The sequence below is a fragment of the Dromaius novaehollandiae genome, chromosome 5 (genome assembly GCF_036370855.1).
Source record: "Dromaius novaehollandiae isolate bDroNov1 chromosome 5, bDroNov1.hap1, whole genome shotgun sequence".
NCBI classification, from domain to species: Eukaryota; Metazoa; Chordata; class Aves; order Casuariiformes; family Dromaiidae; genus Dromaius; species Dromaius novaehollandiae.
In genome coordinates, this window is record NC_088102.1 from 51528090 (window position 1) to 51551508 (window position 23419).

General features: G+C 40.4%; 1 protein-coding gene across 3 annotated transcripts in view; it reads right to left on the reverse strand.

Moving 5' to 3' along the window:
- Positions 1-17493, reverse strand: part of CAPRIN1 (cell cycle associated protein 1) — a 40030-nt gene extending 22537 nt beyond the window's left edge. The window contains exons 1-7 of one of the 3 annotated variants that reach the window (XM_026099968.2): positions 17278-17493; positions 16804-17000; positions 6971-7033; positions 5787-5873; positions 3058-3296; positions 2841-2923; positions 671-808 (exon numbers count right to left, since the gene is read on the reverse strand). In XM_026099968.2, the coding sequence (XP_025955753.1) occupies positions 671-808; positions 2841-2923; positions 3058-3296; positions 5787-5873; positions 6971-7033; positions 16804-16998 (805 nt within the window). In that variant the 5' untranslated portion in view covers positions 16999-17000; positions 17278-17493. Of the gene's footprint in view, positions 1-670; positions 809-2840; positions 2924-3057; positions 3297-5786; positions 5874-6970; positions 7034-16803; positions 17004-17277 lie in introns of all 3 variants that reach the window. The other 2 variants (XM_026099967.2, XM_026099966.2) reach the window with 2 other exon arrangements.
- Between the last annotated feature and the right edge of the window lie 5926 nt (positions 17494-23419).

Consider the following 23419-nt stretch of genomic DNA (forward strand, 5'->3'; position numbering starts at 1 on the left):
TGGAAGGGGGCGGGGAAGAAGAGGAATGCAGAATTATGATTAGATCTTAAGTTAGAGCCTCAATATTGCTGCCTCAAAGAATTAAGCACCTCTTGGGCTCAGAAACAAAACTAAGATCACAAGGTAGAGAAAGAAGAACTGTAACTCCAAATACAGAAAATAAAGACATCAGAACATTAACGGAAAATTAAGCAATAAAGTTACCCCAAGTTTTAAGGGGCAGGGGGGGAAATCATTTTCTATTTCTGCTATGAAGAGTTGCGTTCAGTTCCCCCAATTCCAATTTCCTCCACTACATAACTCCAAAGGGGGAAAAATGAGCAGAAAACTAAGTTTGTTACCATACTCTCAGGTTTCTTCAAGTATGCTACAAAGAACTCTTCCCTTCTAACAAAGGATTAACTGGTGGACCCACTGCAAAGCAGAAAAGCTTCACACGATCAGAATAATCAGAACTTTTATCTTTGATCATTTTAAATACTATAGACAAACCAAATTTTGTTTATAAATTGTAATGTGAAGCTCTACAGGAATCTGAAGTATTCAGAGACAAGCGTTTTTTGCACTTGAAATTGCATTTATAGTTTAATCATTCTAAAGAATACCAAAAGACAAGATAGCACAAGACTATGAACAACATATTAATCACAACAGATCTTCATACTCTCACCAGCTTCTACTACAGGATCTTCCACTGCAGGTGTGGGTGCTGTCTCTTCTTCCTCGCACAATCCATTCTGATGGTTATGGGTGCTATCGAAGTAACTTGTTTGAAGAATACGTTCAACAATCTCCTTTAGAGCTTTATCTGGCAAGACAGATAAGTTTCAGATTAACAGTCACTCAATCCTGATTATCGTTTTCTTTCCCCACAAAGATCCCACATGTTTTATTACTCTTTTGCTGGTAAGCTGCTGCTGCCCCGAGCCAATCACAGACACTACTGTTCTAGAACTAGTGCCTATATTATTATATCATAAAATGCAACCTTAGATCACAAAAATCTGAAGGGCAAGGACAACATTAACAGTACGTATTTTTTTCTGCAAATCTGTGAAACACTTCAAAGTGAGGTAAAGTTTACCAATTTAATCGCCATACTTTTATTACTGCTATTTCAAAAAACCTCTGATTGCCCATTTTTGAGTTTGGAAAGTTTAAGAACCCAAAGTTTTGACTGTAACTGAATTTCTTTGTAATCTACATAATGCCTTCATTAAAAAGAAGGAAAAAAGAAAAAAGCTTACAGTAAATCAAATCCTTATAAATCAGCTGTGTCAGAATAAACAAATTTACAAAAGTATCACCTTCGTGGGGTTTTTCCCCCACTAAGGTAAGTGGTTCAGAACAGGCTTTGTAAGTGAAACAAGCAAAAGCTTGCACTCAGCGCCTCAGATGAACGCTGTGGCTTCTTAATCCAAAATGAATCGGTACACCCACATTGGCAAGGCAGTATTACTGACTGTCTAGGCCAACGAAACAGATTGAAAATGAACATTCACAATTGACATTTGGCAAGTGATGATGCTTATTATTTGCGTCAATAGATACACATAAAAGAGCACAGATACACAGTAAAATTAATCCAAAGTTATAGGACAAAGCAAACCTGCAATGGCTGCCAGCATCACTAAAAGCTCATCTCGAGATCCAGACACAATACTCAGTGCAACTTCATCGAGTAACAGAACGACTGGCTCCCCAAGGAGCATATATCATCTCTCTCCTGAGAGCTACTCCCACACCTTCCCTTCCCTCCAGTTCTTCAAAAATACATGGTACCTCTCTTCTCCTCCTCAGTAACATGAGTCTACAAAATGTGACCTAACATCACAACCGCATGAGACTAACCTAAGTCCTTGTAAAACAAACATTAATTATAAGGTACTAACCTGGTACCTCTCCAAAAATTTCATTTTAACAGGATAAAAAAAATTACCATTAAGGCCACAGTATGTTACAATCCTCTGTTTGTTACTCCTCAGTAAAGTAAGTTAGCATTACAACTGTTATCTATCATTTCACTTTCTAAGAAGAGAATAGAAAAAACTTTCAACATCTCAGTATTACTATACTTTAACAAACATAAATTAAAAAAAAAAAAAAAAACAAGAAAGTTGTTATCTATTTTACCTACAGAAAAGGATAATCTTCCCTAAAACTTTCCTTATTTGTTTCCAACCAGGAGATTTAAAAATCCCCACAGTACAAAGCGTATCCTTAGGATAACCCATATTTGCAGTAAGACATGATGATTTAGTCTTTATTTACATTTTAGTCTGATAGCATTCTACAATTTCATAAATATTAGCTTGTTTGATTTCAGAAAGTTATACCTACGACAGAAATATTAAGCCCCTTGCCCCCCACAATTCTGTTCTACTTATATTCAAAGCATATTGTTCAGCATACAGAAAAGTAACTAGAGTTGTAATTTTTAGAGGACAAAAACATTCATTCTACTTTTAGAATAGGGTAAGAGAGAATGCTCTCCCCCTTTCTTTTTTTAAGCAGGGAGATGACAAGGGAGTGGAATGTCGCACTAAATAAGGCCATGCCGGTTTACACATTAGGTCCTATTACTGACAAAGCTCCCTGTCCAGATAGAGGGAGCCAGATTTCCAGAGAACAAAGAATTGCTACCAAGCACCAACAGCAGCAAAATACTGCTGAAACAGCAGAAACAGACTCAGGTAAGTACTGAGTAATGCTGCATCAGTAACAAATACACAGCACAGTAAGCTTACAGTAAGTAGTCAAAGTTCTTTGACGCCAAACGTTGTATCTTAGTTCTAGCACAAATTAAGCATGCTATCTCTTAATACAGAAAAGATACTTACAGGTTGTTCCACAAACAGGTTTTTCCTTCCCCTCCAGTAAGTCCCACAGGTGAACAGATGCTTGCTCATACTGCTCATTCAACCTTAAAAACAAACAAACAAAAAAAATAAGAAGAAGAGTATAACGGATTTCTTACTGAGTCTTTAAATGATAATGGGACAAAATACCATTAACAGATTGATAATTATAAAGTAAAGTACTTTACTGCAAGTCTACCTCACGTTCATGTCCCGTTCAGGGTAAACTAGCTTGTAAAATTCATCCAGCGTTGTCAGCTCCTCTTCTGTCAGTACCGGAACTCCATTTGATCCTTGTTTCAAGTCGTTGCGTACTTCATCATCACCCAACTTATCCAAAATAAACTGTAATTCTAGTACAGTCTTTAAACGTTTCTGCTCAGCTTCTTCTCGCATCAATTGCTCCCTGCGAGCTGTTTTTTTTATTGTTTTCTGGATCTGCTCAAAATGAAAAAGGAACTTTAAATTGCTTTGCCTTGTGGTGAACTTAGGAAAAAATTTAGGCTTGAAATACCTTTTATTGGTAACTAGAGATGGATGTTGCTGTTGAACTGCAAATTATCGATATAACACTAGAGCAGAATGATTTGTGATATAAGAAGAGTATCTTTTAAGCAAAGTCAGGTGCCTGCAAGTAAGAAACTTTAGAGGCACAGCCACAGATTTTGAAATATATTGGATCTTGATCATATTCTTATTTGAAGCCTGTATTTCTTTGCATGACTGACAAATAGTTCAGTAAACCAAATGTAGTAATAGACAGCGTCCAAAGCTTCAGAGATGAAAGCATTACCTGAAACAAACCCAGCTTGGTATTATCTACTTCCTTCGTGAGTTATTCTATAAAGTCCTAAGTAATTTTTATCTAGATAAAAGTGGCAAAAGTGTAAAAAAAGAAAAAACACCTTTTAAGCAAACACCTTGGCTATTTACGACTTCTGGTTTCTGTAACTCAGGTAGGACATACAGGAAATAGAAAAGGTACAGAGAAGGGCAACTCAAATGATCAAGGGGACAGAACAGTTGCCATATGAGCAAGACTAAAGTCTCAGGCTCCTTAGTTTGGAGGAGTAAAGGTGATCCGGGTTTAAAAAAATATCACAAATGCCAGCAGCTAAGGGAACAGAGTGGTTATTCACTATATCCCACAATGGTAGGAGACACTTTTTGAAACTAGGAGATCAACTTAAAACAGATAAAGATTCCTGTTTCTTGCGTACCATGGGAGGGAACTTACCGAATTTTTTGCCATCAAAGTCTGGAAAGATAGTTCCAGCAAGCTCAGAAAGGACTTAAACAAATTAATGGACAACAGCTCTACAGATAGATACTAAGGGGAACAGGAAGGGATGTGCCCACTAACATTCTCCATTAAAGGATTGTGGATGCTGGAAGGTAACGGATGAGTGATAGCGATCAGCCTTGTACTCTATCCAGTACCATCTACCACTGCTGTCATAACACTGGACTAAATGTCCCACAGGTCTCAACCCACATGTCGTTTCTTAAGTTCTTATTCTTAATCCAAGCACCTAGCATCCAAAATACAGCTCGCTTAACTTTTAACTACAGAATATTTTAATCTTTTTAACACATGTAACTTGTGATAGTAATGTTCTCTCTCTGAAACCACCGATTTTGTTTGTTTGTTTAAACAAAACACTTGATACTCAGATCAGCTGTATGAAAGTTAACTCCGATTAGCGAAAACTGCTGAAGCAAGTTTGAAAGCAGAGGACCAATTTATTAGTCCTGGATTCACTAATTTCTTTCAAAAAATCAGCTGACCAGGGAGATTAAATTTCAGAACAAACTTGTCAGAAGAAAAGTTCTCGGTTACTAACTTTTCATACACATACATGGAACCCGAATGCAAGACAAGCAAAGAAATGGCTTAGAGGCATATAAATTTACAACTGAATCAAATATAGAAAGCAGCTTACAATGTGTGGATGCTGATGCCCTTGAAATTACCAAATAGTCTGTTCACAAACTAAATACACTTGTTAGAACAGTCCGCTGTGCTAATACTGACTACACAATGAATTTCACCACTGTTACTCTTCTCTCCATAACTCATTAACTCTATAGTATTACTGCATTCAGAATTCTCCAATTCTGTAGGACGGGTTAAGCTTTCAGCTTGCCCCCAAGTTAATTCTTCTGTGCAATGTAACCTCAGAGGTCTAAAGTGCCTTGTTTTGTTTGAAGCTCCCGGCACAAAAAACAAAGCAAAGCTGCTCATATATCTGGAATTGCCTATTGCAGTTATAGAATTTATTTTTGATTACACCATTATTTTTACATCCTTGGTGAAACAACAAAGCAAAAGAATTCCTGTTTTACTAGTACTCAGTTAACACACTCATGAAAATCATAAATCTTGAAACACATCCCATACTGTAGTTTCATTTAATTTACTGATAGTAAAATGTAAGACAGCAAGAATCTTGAAAAAAGGACTGTACTACATCCAGTTGCTGAGACTTGATATCCTGTGGTCATATAAAGAAATATAAACCCTCAGCATCTTACCAACCAGAAGCAAGCCTGTGAAATCCCTCCTTTCTTTAAAAAAAAAAAAGTTACTACTAGCAGTAAGTGGTGCTACACAATACCGTATGACAGTCCTGTTTCACAATCAAACTGTTTCAAGAGTTATGTTTTGTCAAAAGAAAATATACTGTTTTTGTTACCAAACCTTTATGTAGTCTTCAGAAAAATCTTTTAGGAAAAAATTTCAAAAAACCTGATATAAACTAGCACACAGTAATAGAAAACAGTCAAACACACAAGACATCATGAGCATTTCATCTGCTGTAAACAGAGGCTACTGAGCATTATCTAGCATTAGTGAAAGACAGTTTGGTGCTTAAGTGCTGCTATTGTAGCTGCTAGCCCATATTGGACCATTTGCTCTTTACTTACATCTTGGCTCAGAGCCATAAAACTCCTCTGCAGTTCTTTAGCAAATTCCAGATTATTTGTCACTTCCTGATACTTTGACACTGCATCCTTCAAAAAAGAAAAAGCAACACATCACAAAGAGAACCAAGCATATATTTTCAATAAGCATCTTCCTACATATTTTGTTTCTAAGCAAGACAGCTGTAAAGGTAAGCACCGTTGAATGGGACTGCCACAATGATGCATCAAATTTTGATTCTCACTAGCCAAATACTGCATAGATGAGACTTGTATGTCTCTAAAGTGTGTAGTTTCTTGGATATTTCAGTTTTCAGTTAGCACAAAAGAACCAAAGTCATTAGTTAAGCCTAGACAGATGAAAAGACCACAGGATGCCAGGGAAGCTGCTAATTCTTCCTATGTGAACAGCTGTAATAGTTGAAGGACACCTTTCTTTTTTTTTTTTTTTTTTTTTTTTTTAGCCCTTTCTGATGTTGAAAATCAACAGCAAAATGTTGTTGGTGAATTCCAAGCTTCTAGAAATCTCTGAAGTACCGATATGCATGCTTGCACTATACAACTTAATTTATATTTGCTTTATATTTATTACAATTGAAAAATGGCTGTTGAATCAAGCTTTACAATAACCTACTTTTAAGAAACAGCCTCAACAAGAACGCTATATATGCAGTACATCCAACATATCTATAGAGTGTCACATCTGCTGTGTTGATGGCTGTGATATGCACATGGATATGTCTTATTTTTAGAATCCTTTAAAACTTGGACAAAGCTACCTCTCTAATCAGGCTGCATGATATTTAGAAGTTGCCACCAAGACACTAAGCTCCTTCAGTTCTCCCTGGGCATATTTTCTGGGAAGAAAAGGAAAACATCCAGAAAATCTCAAAGGTATCATAGTTTTTTCAGCAGTACTAGGTTACAATGTATGCCAATTTTCACCACAGCTTATTTACAAACTAACCTCACCAAACATAACAAAGTATTACAAAAAATTCCTCTACCTATTCCTTCAGCTTATCAACAGAACAGAGATGTTCTAGGGAATAGGAAACTGAGGCCAAGTCACAGCTCTTAAAAAAAAAAAAATCTAGCTTTAAAAAGGGGAAATGAAATTCATCCCTTCCTTCTCCACAAAGATCAAACAAACTAACAGAGATCTGGAAAATGTTTTTTCTTTTTACCAGTTGATCTTGATTTAGACGTTCTCCTTTATTCATTCGTTCCTGATAATCATCAAGTTTGCTCTGAAAATAAACAAAATATTGTCATGAAGAGTTAATATAAATACAAAATCCAGTTACTGCTCTCTTCTACTTGTCCTGTCTCACAAAATTACGAACCGTGACATTATCATAAATACTGTAACATATTACACAAACATACAACATTCATGTAAAAAAATATCAGAGAAAACTTGTCTTCCAGGTTTAAAAAAATTTAAATACTTCTCCAAGAGACAAATATTCACATCTTTTTTATTTTGATTACCACAATATATTTTCATGTACACTTAAATTCCAAGGAAACACACATTTATCCCAATGGGCACAGCAATCTCAATACACATTTACTTTAGTCCAAACAGCAGAGAGCTAAACTCAGCCCTGAGTAAAGGGCTTATTATCGCTCCATCACTACAAAACCAAAAACATGACTGGAAACAAACTCTGTCACTGCTAATGAGATTCAGAACAATAATTCTTTGTACTTCTATCAGTTACCATAAAGTCTTGAAGAATTAAAATAGTTTCCAATCTTTTGTGCAAGAATGCCTACCAACACAATTCATATGAGTAACTCTAACATATTTCTCATCAGAGAACACTAAGATTTTTTTTCCAAGAGGAGAGACTGTGTGAAAGAAATAATCAGGTTAGCTTTCACCTGGACCAGTTTTCTAATCTGTTTCTTCACACAACTGTGGAAGACACAGATAAGAGCAAAACACAGGTAAACTTACACATGCCTAAAGTGACAAAGGATCTAAAGCATAAGTTTGAAGGGCCTTAGAAAGGAAGTAAAGTCTGTAAGGTAACAGACCTAAAAATTAAACACTAAGTTTTCAACATTTCTACAGATGATAGACCTGACCATATTTTTATGAAATTTACTTTGGTCTCATTAATGACAAAGGAGTCATTTTAACGGCTTCATTTCATCTCCCTAATCTAGAGTAACAACAACAGGGAGAGGAAAGCAAAGAGAATCACTTCTTTTTGAATGTAAAAAAATAAAATCCTGATGCAACCAATGCTTTTACAGTTTAATATTTCTTCAAGAATTAGTTGCTACTGAGTGACGGTATTTTTTGCTATTTTGGTTTCAGGATATTTCAGTCAAAATATGCTGCTTTTTTTTTCCTCCTACCTAATTCACCCGCTATGCCCAATCTTAAGAGTTGATCAGAAAAGCTTAGCATAGTTCAGAAACGTCAAAGTCTGCGAAACAGTTTAACAACAAAGCTTGTCTTACAAGGCATTTTATACCTAGCACAACTTACTAAAACACAAATCATAACCGCATTTATATGACTTGGTCTTTTTGATACGTCACCTAGAGCCAAAAAAAATTCTTCTTTGAAAATCTCACAGGTTAGATTTAACACTTGACTACTTCATCCTTGAGTATGTCACAGCTAGTAAAGGACTAGTCAAAGAACTAAGAACTTCCGGAGCTCCAAATAAGGCAGTACCATTTGTACAGGTATTTCATGCTGGGGACAGATATTACCAGTGTAACAACAGCTAAATGCAGCAACCAGAGTTGGAGATAGATCAAAAAAATCGGCCTCAACAACATTCAGAATATTGGACATCTACCACAACAGGAACTAAAGGCAATTTACTCTTGAAAATACTGTCTCATTTTAGAATAGATGATGCCATGGTTGGACAATCATAGCATAAGTAGCTTTAGAGATTCAAGAGATCCTAGCTGAGCTACGAAGAGTCAAAAGGTAGGCTAAAGAGCTCAAACATTTCCAATGCTCCAGCGCAAAGCCAGCCAAGTTAACTGAAGCCTCCTCTGATTAAGGTGGCTTAAGTCCAATAAACTGGTTTTGCTGACAAATTTTAAGAAGTTCTTGTTTGCTGAAGCCACTCACTCTGATCTTGCAGATTCATTCCCTCAGTCACACTGGTGCAATTGTTTGTGAGGGTTCACAGAAAATCAGACTGCCAATATGAGTCTGGTTAAATGGTGTCTACAAAATGCATTAATAAAACCCCAAACAATTTCTGAGATCCAGTTTCCAACACAAACCCATAAATAATAACAGAAAAAAAAAACAGGACAGAACACCAAATTTTAGAACGCTACTTACAGCTTTGTTGAAGAAAACACACATTACAAAATTATGCTGCAAAAGGCTCACATAATCCTTTTTGCTGGCTAAGGGCACAGGGGAGGGAAGAGATGAAAATACCCTAAATTAACACAATTGTTTCTGCATAGTTTTTCCATGCAGCCTTGCTTCAGCACAATGTTGTCTTCAGATTAAGCATATCGCAATAACCTATTCAGATAGTGCACAAGTTTTTCTTAAACGATCAAATGTTCTCAAGTCTGATATAAATCCTTTGTTCACTTGGTTTTCATTCAGTTGCACCAACTAAAAACAAAGGGTAATATGTCTATTTTAGCCATTAAGAATAGAAAAAAGTTATTCCTATGAATTTTTCTTCTCTAAAAGCATCCATATCCCTACCAGACAAGGTGAAAGATGGAAAGCCCTTTCAGCTGCAATGCAGGGAACAAGCAAATGTGTATTTAGTTACACATTATCACAAAGACTTCAAGTGCCAAGTAAGCATTTTTCTACAATCCGAAAGACAGTATAGCAGTATAAGATCAAAATACGGCATTACACAAAAATATTAAGTAAGTGTAATGCTTTCTTGTTAATCTGCACTGTCAGCTAACAGCAGCATTAGTGATATAAAATAACTGCAGTAAAACTCCTGCTTGGCAACCTACTGCAGTGCCTGCAAGAAGTAAAGACTCTCTTATTTTTACCTTCTGCAACTTCAGCCTTGCTCATCTTGCAGGATATGCATTTTGAACCATAAAAGCCAAACCAGCAGAAAAAAAAATTAAGTGGCCAAAGTGAGCACATGAATTGTCTATTAAGCAGCTCATGAGTCAGCAGCCTCCAGTCCTGCAGACAAGAAGCAACCATTCTTCAGCTCTATTTCCACTGAGATTCCTGAAGTAATTTGGAGCTCCCTGGAAGAAAAGCACTACATACAGGCTACAAGTCAGGGGCGGGGGGGGGGGGGGGGGGGGGGGCTTGTTTAAGTGTGCCCTGTATCTTATTTTAATAGGTATCTGAATATTGAGTTACTTTATGGTAACCGCTACTTCCCCTCACATTCAAGTCCTCATTAACATCTCTGAACTGCCTCAAAAATGTCAGCCTAACGGGAAAAAGTGCAGTTACATGACATCAGCTTCAATAACAATACTCGTTTTAAAAATCCCTGACCACTCAGCTGTGCTGATACAATCATTTACAGGGCTATGCTTAAACTGGATCACTGGAATGATCTGAGTAAAAATAACCCTTAAAAGAAAGGGGGCCAGAAGCAGGAGGGAGGCACTATATTTAACCAGATAATTTCAATGATATGGTTTATACCAGCTACATCAGCACAACTGTACATGACAAGCTGCAATGTGGGAGAGGGAAAACCTCTTCAGCCAGCTGAAGCAAACAAATTTTGTATTGAACACTGAATTATGAGGGGGGGGAAGGGAGTTATTTTAAATCTGTTTCCTGAAATACCTCAGAAACGGCATATATTTTTAAACAGCATTAAGGAATTAAAATAGTCCAAAATTAAAATAGTGGTCCTGCACATTTCCCACGGAAACAAAAGAACAGCCAAACTATGAAACAAAGTTTACTTATGTGTTACATTTGCACGTTAGAATTTGTTTGCCCTCCAATACCATTTCCACACTAATATCAGCTTAATTTATCAGGAAAGACTGCTCAAAAGTGATTAAAAAACACTTTTCTTCAAAAAAGGTAGAAAAATAAAAAGATAAAACACTTTTGAAATGGCATCAGGAATGAAATCAGAAGTTCAGAATCTTTCTCAAAGGAAAAAAAAACACTGTTCTTGCATTCACTATCTGGGTACACTTCATATTAACTTCATCCCTAACAAACATCCTCAAAAGCTTTTTCAGTCTTGATTTATACTCAAGAAGGTGCAAAGAAGTGTTATCACCAGTACTCCCAAACATGAAATACTCAAGTCCTCAGTTTAAACTTCAATTATTTTGAATTAACAGTTGCAAATATTCTTGGGTTTTTTTCTAAATATCTGGGAAGTTTTACAGTTCGGGGAAAAAATATCTCCGTACTGCATCAGACAGTTTTTAAATGAGTCAAAAAGCAATACCAGTTCCAAGACTGCAGTCTCACAATCAGCCTAAAACCAGAAAACAATGATTACAAAAGGGGTATTCTCCCCCCGCTCACCACACAGTCTTAACATGCCAGCCTGGATGGCCACATGGCCAAACTGACAGCTGAGTAAGGAAGCCGATCCAATCAACTCCCTCCTTCCCAAAGCAATGCAGAACTGTATGGTACTGATGGATCTTTTAAATGTAAAAGATTCTTCCTTTTAAGCACAGCTACAACTCAGATGAATCGACTACAGAAAAAAACCTCACTTATTTTAGTAACCTGAGATAAGTCACAGATAAGTGAAACTCCTAAAAGTTTTGGTGGCTGTATATGCATGTTCTCTTTCAAAAGTATGCAAGCACTATGAATTCATAGGTAAATTTTCTACACCGCCAGAGATCTAGTTTTTTCTATGCATCGTATTTCCCTGGTAAATGAGTTCTCTTTACAACCACAAGTGAATTCTAGAACACAGGATAAGGCTTGTCTTTGTGAATACTTATCAATAAGCATGTCCTTTTACATCATCTTCTAGTTGATCAATACAACCCTACTTTCATTTTCGCTTTATAATACTTAACCTTTTGTTCGCCCTACCCCACTACACAGTGTGCAAACATCACCAGCGGTAAAACATTTAACACATTACACAGGAACACTGCCCAGAAAACTGGGTTTTCCCAACACATTTTTTTCAAAAGAAAAGGAAAAGTATCAAAAAAACATCAAAGCAGCACCACAGAAACTTTAAAAACTACATGGTCTTATTCAGCTTGCAAGAATCAACATAACTATCTAGTTAACAGAACTTGCTGAAAGAGTAATACCCGCGCTGCGTAAAATAGTTAAAAACAAAACAGGAAGAGATGAAACAGGGAATTACCAAACATCAAATAATTTTACATATATACATGCTTGGTTTTTAAGAGATGAAGGTTAGTTTTCCACAACTGCTATCAAAAGAGGTTTTAAATAAAGTTCCAGACTTTTGATACACAGTTTCAAACAGATTTCATAATTCCTTGGTCTCAAAATCATATCTCATCTTCAAAGATAAATTTGGAATAGCCTCATACCTTCAGCTAGCACAGACTGCATTTGGACTTTTCTAAGCAGTACTTGCTTTTAAGTTCTAAATTAGCATTCTAAAAGAACTAATTTATGTATGTGGGGGAAGACGAGGTGAGAAAGAGGAGGTAATAAAACAGTTCCTTCTTTAAAAAGAAGCATATTACAGTGATAGACCGTAACTGCCTGTGATTAGCAATGTACCCTGCGTTCCAATTGCTCGATTGCAGAGGGAAGACTGTTGTGCCATACTGATACCTGGGAGCCAACTGCTTTCATCCTGAGAGGACAGGACATGCACAGACTGCAGAAGATGACTAGCCCTAGGACTGATCTTATGCTGTAAAGCAAGACAGCCCCACTTACAGGACAAGCTATTGATACAACCAAGCTTCCCAAGGAGAGGGTCTGGAGACACTAAATTGCTTTCAACACCCAAGTGGCCCAAATAATGGCGCAAAAACAGTAAGAGTGATGCTATGGTTGGGCAACTTAGTGTGGTTCTCTCCTACTACCACTAGCTGTGCCTAGAAGAATAGCAAACGGATCTTGGCATTTACTATAGATAGTTAGCTTTTTCCTATAGAAAATCCAACTCATTTTATATAAAAGAAAAGCAGATAGACAGCTGTCTCAAGTCAGATCAACTTGAAACATCTAACTATTCTGTTCCAGCAAACATTATTTGCAATAATGGTAGAGGCACTTTTTAGGTATTAATTTTTCAAACCAGTCATGATACCTACTACACTTATTCAGGAATTCAAAGACAGGCTGATAAAGCAATAGCAGCTTATGTTACCAGCTACAGCTAAAATACATCATCTTTAGAATTGTGAATTGAATACACCAAGCCCAAGCCATACCACGTAGTTTAAGCTGACACATTTACTTCATATTTACAGTTGCCTAAGAGTAGTCTTTGTGATCACCTGCCCATACCTTAAGACCAATGTTAGCAAATGAGAGATTTTGTCCCTCCTGCAGAACGTCTGGTTTTAAAAACTGGTTTCACATAGTTCATGCTATATTAAACATGAGCTGAAAGGGAAAAACGTTTCTTCTTTTCCACATTGTACAAAGACACATGAGTTTGATCGATTCAATCAGCTTTATTTGGGATTGGGATATTTTTTCCCCTAAAAAAATGAAGAAAATGCAGGTTTTATCTGAATATTTTCTCCTAGGAAACTCGGGAGAGCTGGTTAGATTTTAACCTCAGACACCTAACAAAAACCTAAAGGAATTCACACAACTTTACTTAAATAAACTTGCCATCAGATATCCAAGTTAGATACCTGTCTGAAGGTCTTGTAGAAAAAATTGCCCTTCATTTACCCCCCCCCACCACCAAATCTAGTCTACTAGGAAGAAGAAGAAGAAAAAAACAGAATAGCATTCCTGATCATTTGCAAACATAACAAGATGAAGAGAATGCAGACATTTTCAGGCCATGTTTTTACATACATTTACGGACAGTAACTCAATCTATCCTAACCTCCTATAACATAAGCCATGCTCATTGTTTCAAATAATGAGTTCACTTTTAAGAGAAGAAAATCAAAGTGTAACTGACAATTTAGCATTTCAAATCAATGTTATATAAAAGCACTCGACAGTATAAAATTAGCGTTAGAAATATTAAGACTTTAAATTTTGTACTGTATTTTCCTAGTCACATCATTTTATTCTCAAAGCTTACAAGGGATTATGACACTAGAAAATTTACTTCAAAATGTCTAATATCACTTAAGAGCTAAGTTAGCATTCCTTAAAGAATAATCATTTTTCATTCTTCAAAAGCATACATCTAAGTTAACAGTATTTTTATATTTGTTCTCAACTATAAAGGTCTCCAAGCCATCTCTACTGGCCTTCTTTATCAGCTCCTGACAAGTAAAGAATTAAATATTCAACTAAGCAAAAGTTTTCAGTGAGATTTACTGAATTTTTCACCAACTTCTCTGCACAGTATCCAGTGTGATTTTCTTTCTGGATGCACAAGGAAAAAAAATGAAAAATACTCTCATCAGAAGATTCAAAATACAGAAAAATTATTTTGTACTTAAGAAATAAACTTATCAAGTAACACAAAGTACAGATGCCTGTAAGTATACTGTTTTGTTTTCAAGATCCCAAGTATGCAATGTCAATGTTCTCTTTATTAGAGGTGTTGATTTCCCTCACAGAAGGGACAGGATCGAGCCCACAGATGAGTAATCCTACTTTAATACACTGAGAATAATTTATCTTCTGTTATGGTGTTTACATGAGAACCCTACCTCATCAAACTTTCAGTACTTTTTTAACATGTAAGACAACAGAAATCTTTGAACCTTTCATCTGTTTGAGAGCTAACTAAGCACACAATACCTAGCTTTTCTTTCTTAAACACACACTGCTTAGCACTTTGAGCACCTCAAAAAGAGATACTCAAAGTAATTTTAATTCAAGATCTTCTTTCAATAAAGGCCTTTTCCAGAAAAAAGGTACTGCATTCCCTGTACTCACTTGCTATGACACCATAATTATAAAAAGCAGTGACAGCAGCCACAGACACATAACTAACAAAAACTAGGGCTTTCATGAGACAAAAATACCACTAATTTTCACCCTGTTCTGCCAGAAAATAATAGCCTTCCATATATCCTTCTAACTCAAGATACTTCACAAGAAGTTGACCAAAAAGTCCATTCAAAGAGAATGAAATGGCTTAGCCAGGTGTAAATTAGGTGTAAATTACTTATTTTTAAAGGTAAATAAAAATGCTACTAGAAGGGAAAGCTGACCTACACACCAGTAAAACTGTGCTTATCCTCTTTATTTCTTAAAAGTAGAGAATACACCAAAAGACTTTTCACCTTCCAAATTTAATTGTCAATATAAACTTTTTGAGCATCTTAAAACACTATTTTGGGAGAATTTTTCTGTACATTAGATATGACAATAATTTCAAACCTTTCACACCATTTTACTTGATGCAAAACATTTGAGGGACATACTGAAAGACTTTTGCATTGCTTAAGTTGAGGACAGATTATTTTTGTGTGTGTCCATGCATGCATGTTTTAATAACAAGCTGAAGACGGACATCTATATGCATCTATACATACTCAGACCAGGAGAAGAACCTACAATTCTAAAACTTATTTAAAAGCCCATGGCCTGGGCAAAAAAAAAAAAAAAATCCAGTATCCATTTTTTAAGTGGGGAAACCGCACTGCACGCGTATTTACAGCCACAAAGCAAAGCACAGCTTGCTTCATTTGCAACTCACCTATACTGCCTAATTTACTGCTAAATATTTCTGCCTCCTAAAACACAGGATACTAGCCTAGACTACCGCTACCTAAAGTGCTAGATTAAAAAAAGCCAAATTCATAAATGAGTAAAACTGCAAAAGGGCAGTTTTAAGTGGAAAAACAGGTTTAGCCTCAACATAGATAAAAGATGGTTTTTAGGATTCCTGAATTTTAGCTTATTAACAAACTGGCCTGAAATAAGGCTGTAGGCGATAGGTATTCCAGCGTTTTACTCTGACGGACACTTCACGCTCTGCGGGCCGGGGACCCTTCTGGGGCTCAGACAACGCCGAGCCGGAGCGGGTGCCGCATACACTGCAACCACAGCACCCTCTTCCCCTGCTGTCACAGCTCGAACCCTCCGCGGAGCACGGATTTGGTCGCTGCCGTAGCTATAAATAACTCCTCAAAGGCCGCTTCCCGCTGAGCTAAGGCTCCCGGGGGGGTGCGCTCCGCGGCGAGGAAACCCCGCGGGCGGGGCGGGCGAGGCGGGGCGGGGTGGCCGGCGGCCCCCGGCTTTGTGCCGGCTGCTCGCACAATGCGGTTCCGCCGGCGGGGCCGAGGCTCTGCCTCTCGCCGCCGCCGCCATGTTAGCGCGGCTTCCATGTGCCCGCGCAGGGAGGCGGCAGCCCCCCCGCCCGCCGCGCCGCTCCGCTCTGCTGCGCGGGTGCGGGGCAGCGGGGGCCGGGGCGGGGGGAGGATCGCGGGCCAAACCGTGCCGCGGGCTGGGGGCGCAGCTCGGCCGGGCCCCGCCGAGGGAAACAAAAGGCGGAAGGCGGGGGGGGGGGGAGGGGGCGTCTCGGAGGGTCTCGCCGGGAGCCGGGACACGGGGCGGCGGGGAGCGGCGACCGCGGCCCCTCGAGCCTTGCCCTCTGCCGGCGGCGGGCGGGGGCCGCGCAGGGCGGGCGGGCGGCCCGAAGGGCTGGGGGACCCCCGGGACGGGACAGGCAGGGAGAGGCGCTCGCCCTTCTGGAACCTTCCAGCGGGCGGCCCCTGGGGGCGACGCCGGGAACAGCCCGGGCAGGCCGCGGGCTCCGGGGCACGGCTGAGGAGCTGCCCTGCGGCCGGCGCCTGGCCGCCGCGGGTAGAGAAGGGAGACCGGGCGGGATCTCTCCCCGCCGGCCCGAGCCTGCCCGGCGCCAGGGCAACGGTCAGCAGAGGGCGGGAGCTCCCGGGGGGGCAGGACCTGAGACCCCCCGCGGGACAGGAGGGCAGAAAGCAGCACCTTTTTCTTCTCCAGGTTGCGCAGCTTTTTGTCGATCACTCCCAGGATCTGCTTCATGGCCTCGGTCTGCACCGAGGTGATGCTGCCGCCCGATGCCTGCGGGGCTGCTGCCGCCGCCGCCGCCGGGGCGGCCTCGCTGCCCGGCCCCGCTTTCCCGCTGCTGCTGGCCATAGTGCTATTGGTAGCCGAGGGCATCTCTGCTAGGGAGAGAGGAACCGCGTTACGGGGAAACGGGCCGCGGCGGGGACACGCGGGAGAGCGGGCGGGCGCGCGCGCTCTCGGCGGCTTCCCCACGCCCAGGGCGCGCGCGCGAGCCGCACCTGCCGGCGCGCGCCCCGCCGCCCCCCCCGCCCATTGAGCCGGGCGCGCGCCGGGCGGTCACGTGACGGGCAGCCTCGCGGCTCTCCCCGAGCCAACGGTCATCGCCCCAGCTCGCCCTCCCCGGTGTCCGCACGGCTTCGCCACTCCCCTCACCGTGTGCGCGAGTGGCCCGGGGGAGGGGGGACTCAGTGCGCTGCGCTCTCGCTATAGGAATGGCCGCCTCAGCCGACTCGGGCCCCGCCGCCTGCGCTGCTCCTGCTACCTCCGCACCGAGCTACTGAGGGGAGGGAGCGAGAGCGCGCACGCGAGCGCGTAAGGCAGGCGGCGCGGGAGCGAGCAGCACGGGGTCCTCGCCGTCCGGGAGTGCCCGCGGAGAACGCCTGAGCCCGCCAGCCCGCGCCGGGGCCGGCCGTGCTCAGGAGGAGGAGGCGCTTCTCCGCAGCCGGCCTGCCCTTCGGCTTGCCGCTCGCGGGTCCTTCAGGCGCGCGCTGGGCGCCTGCGCGCGAGACACAATAGCGAGGCGGGGCGGGCCGCCATCAGCGGGGCGGCGGCGCCGGGGCCCCGCCGCGGCCGTTGGGCGAGGGACCGCGACGCCGGGCGGCGAGGCGGAGGTCGGAGGTCGGCCGCCCCCCTCGCGTCATCCCGGGCCGCGACGCCCGCTGATGCACCGGCGGTGTGCGGGGCGGGGCGGGGCTCCCAGGCACGGGCCCCTCGCCCGTGCGCCGCCAGCGCGGGCGGTTCCCAGCAGCGGCCTTGCGCCAAAAGCTGCCTCTGGCCTGCCCGTGCCTCTAAGGCACGTCCCTGACGTTGGGAGGGTTCCCGTGAGCGGTGTCGCAGCCGTAACGGGGCCTTAACGACCGCATTTCGGTCACCGAGAGGCAGCTGCCTCATGCGCCTGCCTTACCAGGATTCACCTCAGCTGTCCCTGCGTTTCTGTACATTTCTGTGACCTAAAGCTGTGCAACGTCCATATAATAATACCTGTGTGCTGAACCTTCATCTTTATACTGACAACTGCTAGTAATTTTTTAAAAAGTACTGAAATAGGGTTTGGGGGTTTTTTTTGGTGAAGCAAAGGAAAACTTTGAATGAATGTTATGCTTTCTTTAATAAAATAAATAAAATAATGCTGGATGTGGCCAGTGTGGAGCCAAATAACACTGAAAAGGCTTTAGCCTGTTCAGTCTTCTTGAAATCAGTGGGAGAAAGAATTTGGGAAGATAAGGCCCCCGAAATGTGCTTTCAACAATTATCTCAAATGTGTTCTTTAAATTCCCCCACGGCCTTTGCTTTACACTGTAGTCATAGAACAAGAATAAGCAATTTGTGTTATTATAATACATTATTAGAAGAATATAAATTATTACAGTGTTTTACCTTAAGAAAAGCAGTCCCAGTTTGAGGAGAGGTTGGTCCCAATTGTGCCAAAAAAGTGTTATACCAGCCTGTGCTAAAAACCGTAAGTTTAAATATCCTCTGAGTCTCCTGGTGCATTCAAATTTAAGATGAAATTTTCATTTTTGATACTGGTTAAGATAGTGTTTTTAGCATTTTGTTTTGTTTCAATCTGGATCATTCTTGGTCTGTTCCATCATGGAGCCACACAATCAATTGTATGATACAAATGAGAGCCATTTCTTGAACTGAGCCAGCCTAATGGTCCACCATTGCCAAAGGAAGAGGTCTCGTTACCCTTCCTGACCTCACCAGATCCCTTATATGCAGTCCTTTCCTCTTCCTTGTTCCCATTCTGATTCTTGTTTCCCCATGAGTTACTTCAAGTTGATATCCCAGCAAACTGCTTTCTTTGACCTCATGTTCTAGTAGTTAATGTTTGAATGATTAGATATTTCTTTATTCCATCTGTAAATATTACTTCCTAAGGTTCTACTTTTCTTTTCATGTATGCCTGCATTTCACATAACATGACAAAGCTCTGAGCTGCTATCTGATTATTTGCTTTCCAAATTGCCTCTTTTTGCATAGCAGGTTATAGGACAAGTGTAATAAGTCACTCAACTGCATATATTTCAGTTGAATAAATAAAGTATAAAAGAAATACTGTCAAATAATGAAAGTAATTCCTTTTTCACTATTCACCAAGAATATTTTGTTCTTACCATTGTATTTACAAGATTTATTTCTTCATGCCCCTTACACAGCAGTTGAAATCGCCTTCTTCCCAAATCAGATGCAGTTGTTTTCATGAACATTTGAAGCATACTGAGGCTTCTTGACCGTGAAATATAATACTTAAATAATATGGAATTGTTTTTTCCATTGCTATTCATTTCTCCTTTTTCTTGTGTTACCATTGCAATTCTTTGAAAGCTCTGGGAACTCGATGACTTAAGTAAATTTTTCAGGCAAGTCACAGGAGCCTAAAATTGTTTCTACTCAACACTACATTGCTGGAGAACTCTAAAACTGCAAAAGAAGTTACAGCAGTGGGAGAACTGGTGACAATGAAGTAAAAAGCCATGCTGAACCAGAAAAAAAGCCCTCCTCTTGTCCACAAGGGAGATAGTTATCCTTAATGGGAGGGCATACCACTGATCGGCAAGTGTTTGTGGTCTCAAAGAAAAACAAGATGAGAATACTGCTCCTGAGATAATTACATGAGAATTATTGCATCAGAACTCTTCATAATTACTCTGGATGCCTTCCTGGTTAGCCAAAGGTGGAACTGATACTACTGCTAAACTTAACATGCTAAAGCATAAGTACAAGTAAAGCATTAAACACGTGTCTTACACAGCAACTACAAGAGGAGAACTTTTATATTATACTACTATACTAACAAAATGAACTTGTGTTCAGTCTCATACTAAAGTGAAACTTGTGCCTATAACATGGGATAAGCCTTGCTAAATTCATTTAACAATAAGTTACTATAAAGTGGCAACTCTACCGAAGGCGCCTGTCATCACTGTATGTAGCATAATCCACTATTGGCACTAAACTATAGTTGTTATACTTAAACAGATTCAATACTAGATCCCCAAAACTTTTATTAATCTCTTGGAGTGGCCTGGGAACACCTGAATTATGTGTGGCTTCCTTCATTTTAGGCAGCAAATTAAGCAGAAGTAGGCCTATCTAGACCTAGTCCATGTTGACTTTAAGGTTAAAGCTTCCATATCTGTATCAGTGGCACCAGAAGGAGAAAAAAAAAAAAAAAAAAAAAAAAAAAAAAGGATGGAGGAGGAAGTTTTTACGCTTGCTGGTGTACCTCTAATCAGGGCTCAAGTGAGGTATAAACATTCTGTGGGGGTATAGAGCCTCCTCCACTGTGCTGCTCTCTCAGACACTTTCCTTGATCCTTCTTTATGTCACTGTAGTTGTTCCCAACGCAACCTTCCCAGCCCTTTCTTTCAGATTCCTCTCATGCAGCCAGTTGCTCAGGTAATTTCCACAAACTCAAGCCCTGCCCTTCCCCATGAAGATCCTGCACAGAAGTACTAATAGCCCCCTGCCCTGTTGTTTTTCTCCAAGAAAAGAGATTCCTCTTGCCCTGTATCTCGAGAATTTCTTCCAAGCAAGAGTGAGGTCTCACTTTAGTTCCTTGCAAAATCCAAAGACAAGCTGTGTCTCTGCAACTCCATCTCATTTGGACCATTCCTATCAAGACAGTCAGGGCACATGTGCCTCTGTCTCCCCAAACCCTGTATCCAAGCCCTGCATCTTCTTATCTTCTCATTACCCACTTCTCAAAGGCAGAAGCCAAACCTACATCTGCCCATCTTTCCCACACTGTTTGTACATACCCTGTTTTCCCAAACCAGTAACTCTGACCCATGCATGGTACAGAGTCTTCTCACGTTATTAGCAGATCTGCTCCCTATTTGTATTAAGCATCATAATTTTTTATGACTCCTATTTATTATTTTTCCCTCCCAGTAGGATCTATAAGGCTAAAATGAAGGCCACAATTAAACTCTATTTCTTGCACTTATCTTGCATGGATTTATTGGTCAGTCAGTTGCCTGACTGAACTCGTTGAATGTTACGAGACTCCAAGTACCATGGAGAACATGATTGTAAAAGAACAGAGATAAAGAGTAACCCAGCTTAATTTGAAAAGCAGATTCTAGTCCACTGGTGAAACACAGAAAAATAAACACCAGCAACCTGTATTTCCAGTTCCTAGATTCAGTATGCAGGGCTTATATTTAGAAAGAAACCAACAAAAACAACATTGTAACATAAAATGAACACTTAAACTGGACTAATGAACAAGGAATCAGCAGTATCCTCATTTGCTTTTGAGGTTACAAGTTTACTTTTGAGAGTAGAACTGTATCTACAGCAATAAAAACCCGGATCTTAAATCCTATTTAGAAGTAGGCTGATGTGATAACTTGAACTTTCACTCAGATTTACTGTTTTAAAACGGGTCCAATCTGCATATTTCAAGAGCTGTAGTTCCTACTGCTTATCAGGAAGTTCTAGAAAGTTACCCATCACTTTGTTCTTATTTGGGTTTCCTTTTCCCAAAGGAATTCGCTCAGAGAACAGAGTTTCCCATTCTATCTAAACCCACAGGCTGACTAACTTTTCATAACAAAATGGAACTCAGACAAAATAAGTGTCTCTTTGAATAAAGATTAAAAGCTCAATAGAGGCTTTTCTCCAAATAAACTGAAATTACAAATTTTGTATCATAAATGTTAAACATTAATGCATCAGCAGCAAGATCAATAAGATTCAGAAGAGAGCCTGTTGAGGAAGAATCTGATCAAGTATATCTATTTAACATGCTGGTTCTAGAATCAGATATTTGGGTTGAAAGGAGATTAAAAAATGTCTAATGGAACATTTATTCAAAATTAGCATAATTCTAATCCAATACTGCAAAATATTGATTAAATGATAGATTTGTCCATATATTAACTGGTGGGAAATCATTATAAAACATGCTTCTGTTTCTATTGATATAACACAATTCTTTGGCCCTTTTACAAAGTAATTGCTTACAAAAAAATCTTCAGCTTACAGAAGTAAATACCTAGGATAGGACACTACTTCACTGCAGAAACTATATGCAAAGCAGAAATCAAACATTCATTTTAATATGCAAAGCTCACACATACTAAAGGAGAGGCTTTACACTGGAAAGTAGCTCAAAGCTACTTACAGCCTCACATTTGGCTGAATTAACTCATTTGAATGCACCAAACTTACCATATGATCCAGATAATTCTGTGCCTGTCCACACTGTAATGTACTTTTTCAGAGATCTTTTTGTATTTATAAGTGATATTGAGTAATTTTGTATTTATTTCTTACTGTTGAAAACATAGGGTAGCACTATGACCAACACTGAAACCCAGAACACCTTCCTAGATAGAATTTTTTTCCTTTTTTTTTTTTCAAAAAAAAAAAAAAGAAAGAAAACCATCTCCCAGCAGGGCCAGGGGCCAGCCCCACACTACCTGAGCAGAGCAGGCCCAGCGCAGGGAGGGCAGCCAGCATCAGCCAAGAGTCCAGGGTATCAGAGAAGCCCCCAGTGACAAGACCAAAGCAAAAGACCAACCCTCTAGCCGGATCAGCATCCAAATCAACAAAGCTCACAGCAAAGGCACAGGCCTGAGCTGAAATGAGGCCCCTGGGCCCACAGGCATGGGAAGCAGTGTGGGAGGCCCCAGGTGAGGTTGATCAGGGCAATGAAGGCTCATTAGTGTACTTGGGGGGGGGGGGAGGCCTGACAGCTGTGCAGATTGAAACTGAAAAATAGACATATTTTAATAGTGAGACTGATTAACAGCTGGGACAAGCCATCAAGAGAAGTGATAGAATCTCCATCTTTTGATGCCTCCAGCTCAAAACTGAATAACTTTCTAAATGTTACATTTAGCAAGCAGAAATGATTGCACTATAGATGAAATGGGTAACATGGGGCTTGTGATGTGTCTAATAGCCACTTTTTTGTCTTAATGTCTATGAATCTATGAATGGGGGAGTCCAAATGGTTCTTTAACTCTGAGGCCAGATCCAATCACTGCCTGCCCACTTAACCCTCCAGTAAATCTGTGCGTAAGGATGAGAATCTCTTCAGCTGATTTGGCCATGTATAGTCAGTAGAAAAAAATGCTGTTTCTAATGATATTCATAATTTATTCATTGCCATGACATATAATTGCCAAGTGAACTTGAAGATTGCTAATCAAACCTCATGATCTCCAATCTGCACATCAAAATCTCCCAACGTATCACATACATCAGAAAGCTAAAGGAGGAGCTAAAGTAAATTTGAGAAGAGCTACATGGTAAGAGATGACTGGCTCTTTTAAGG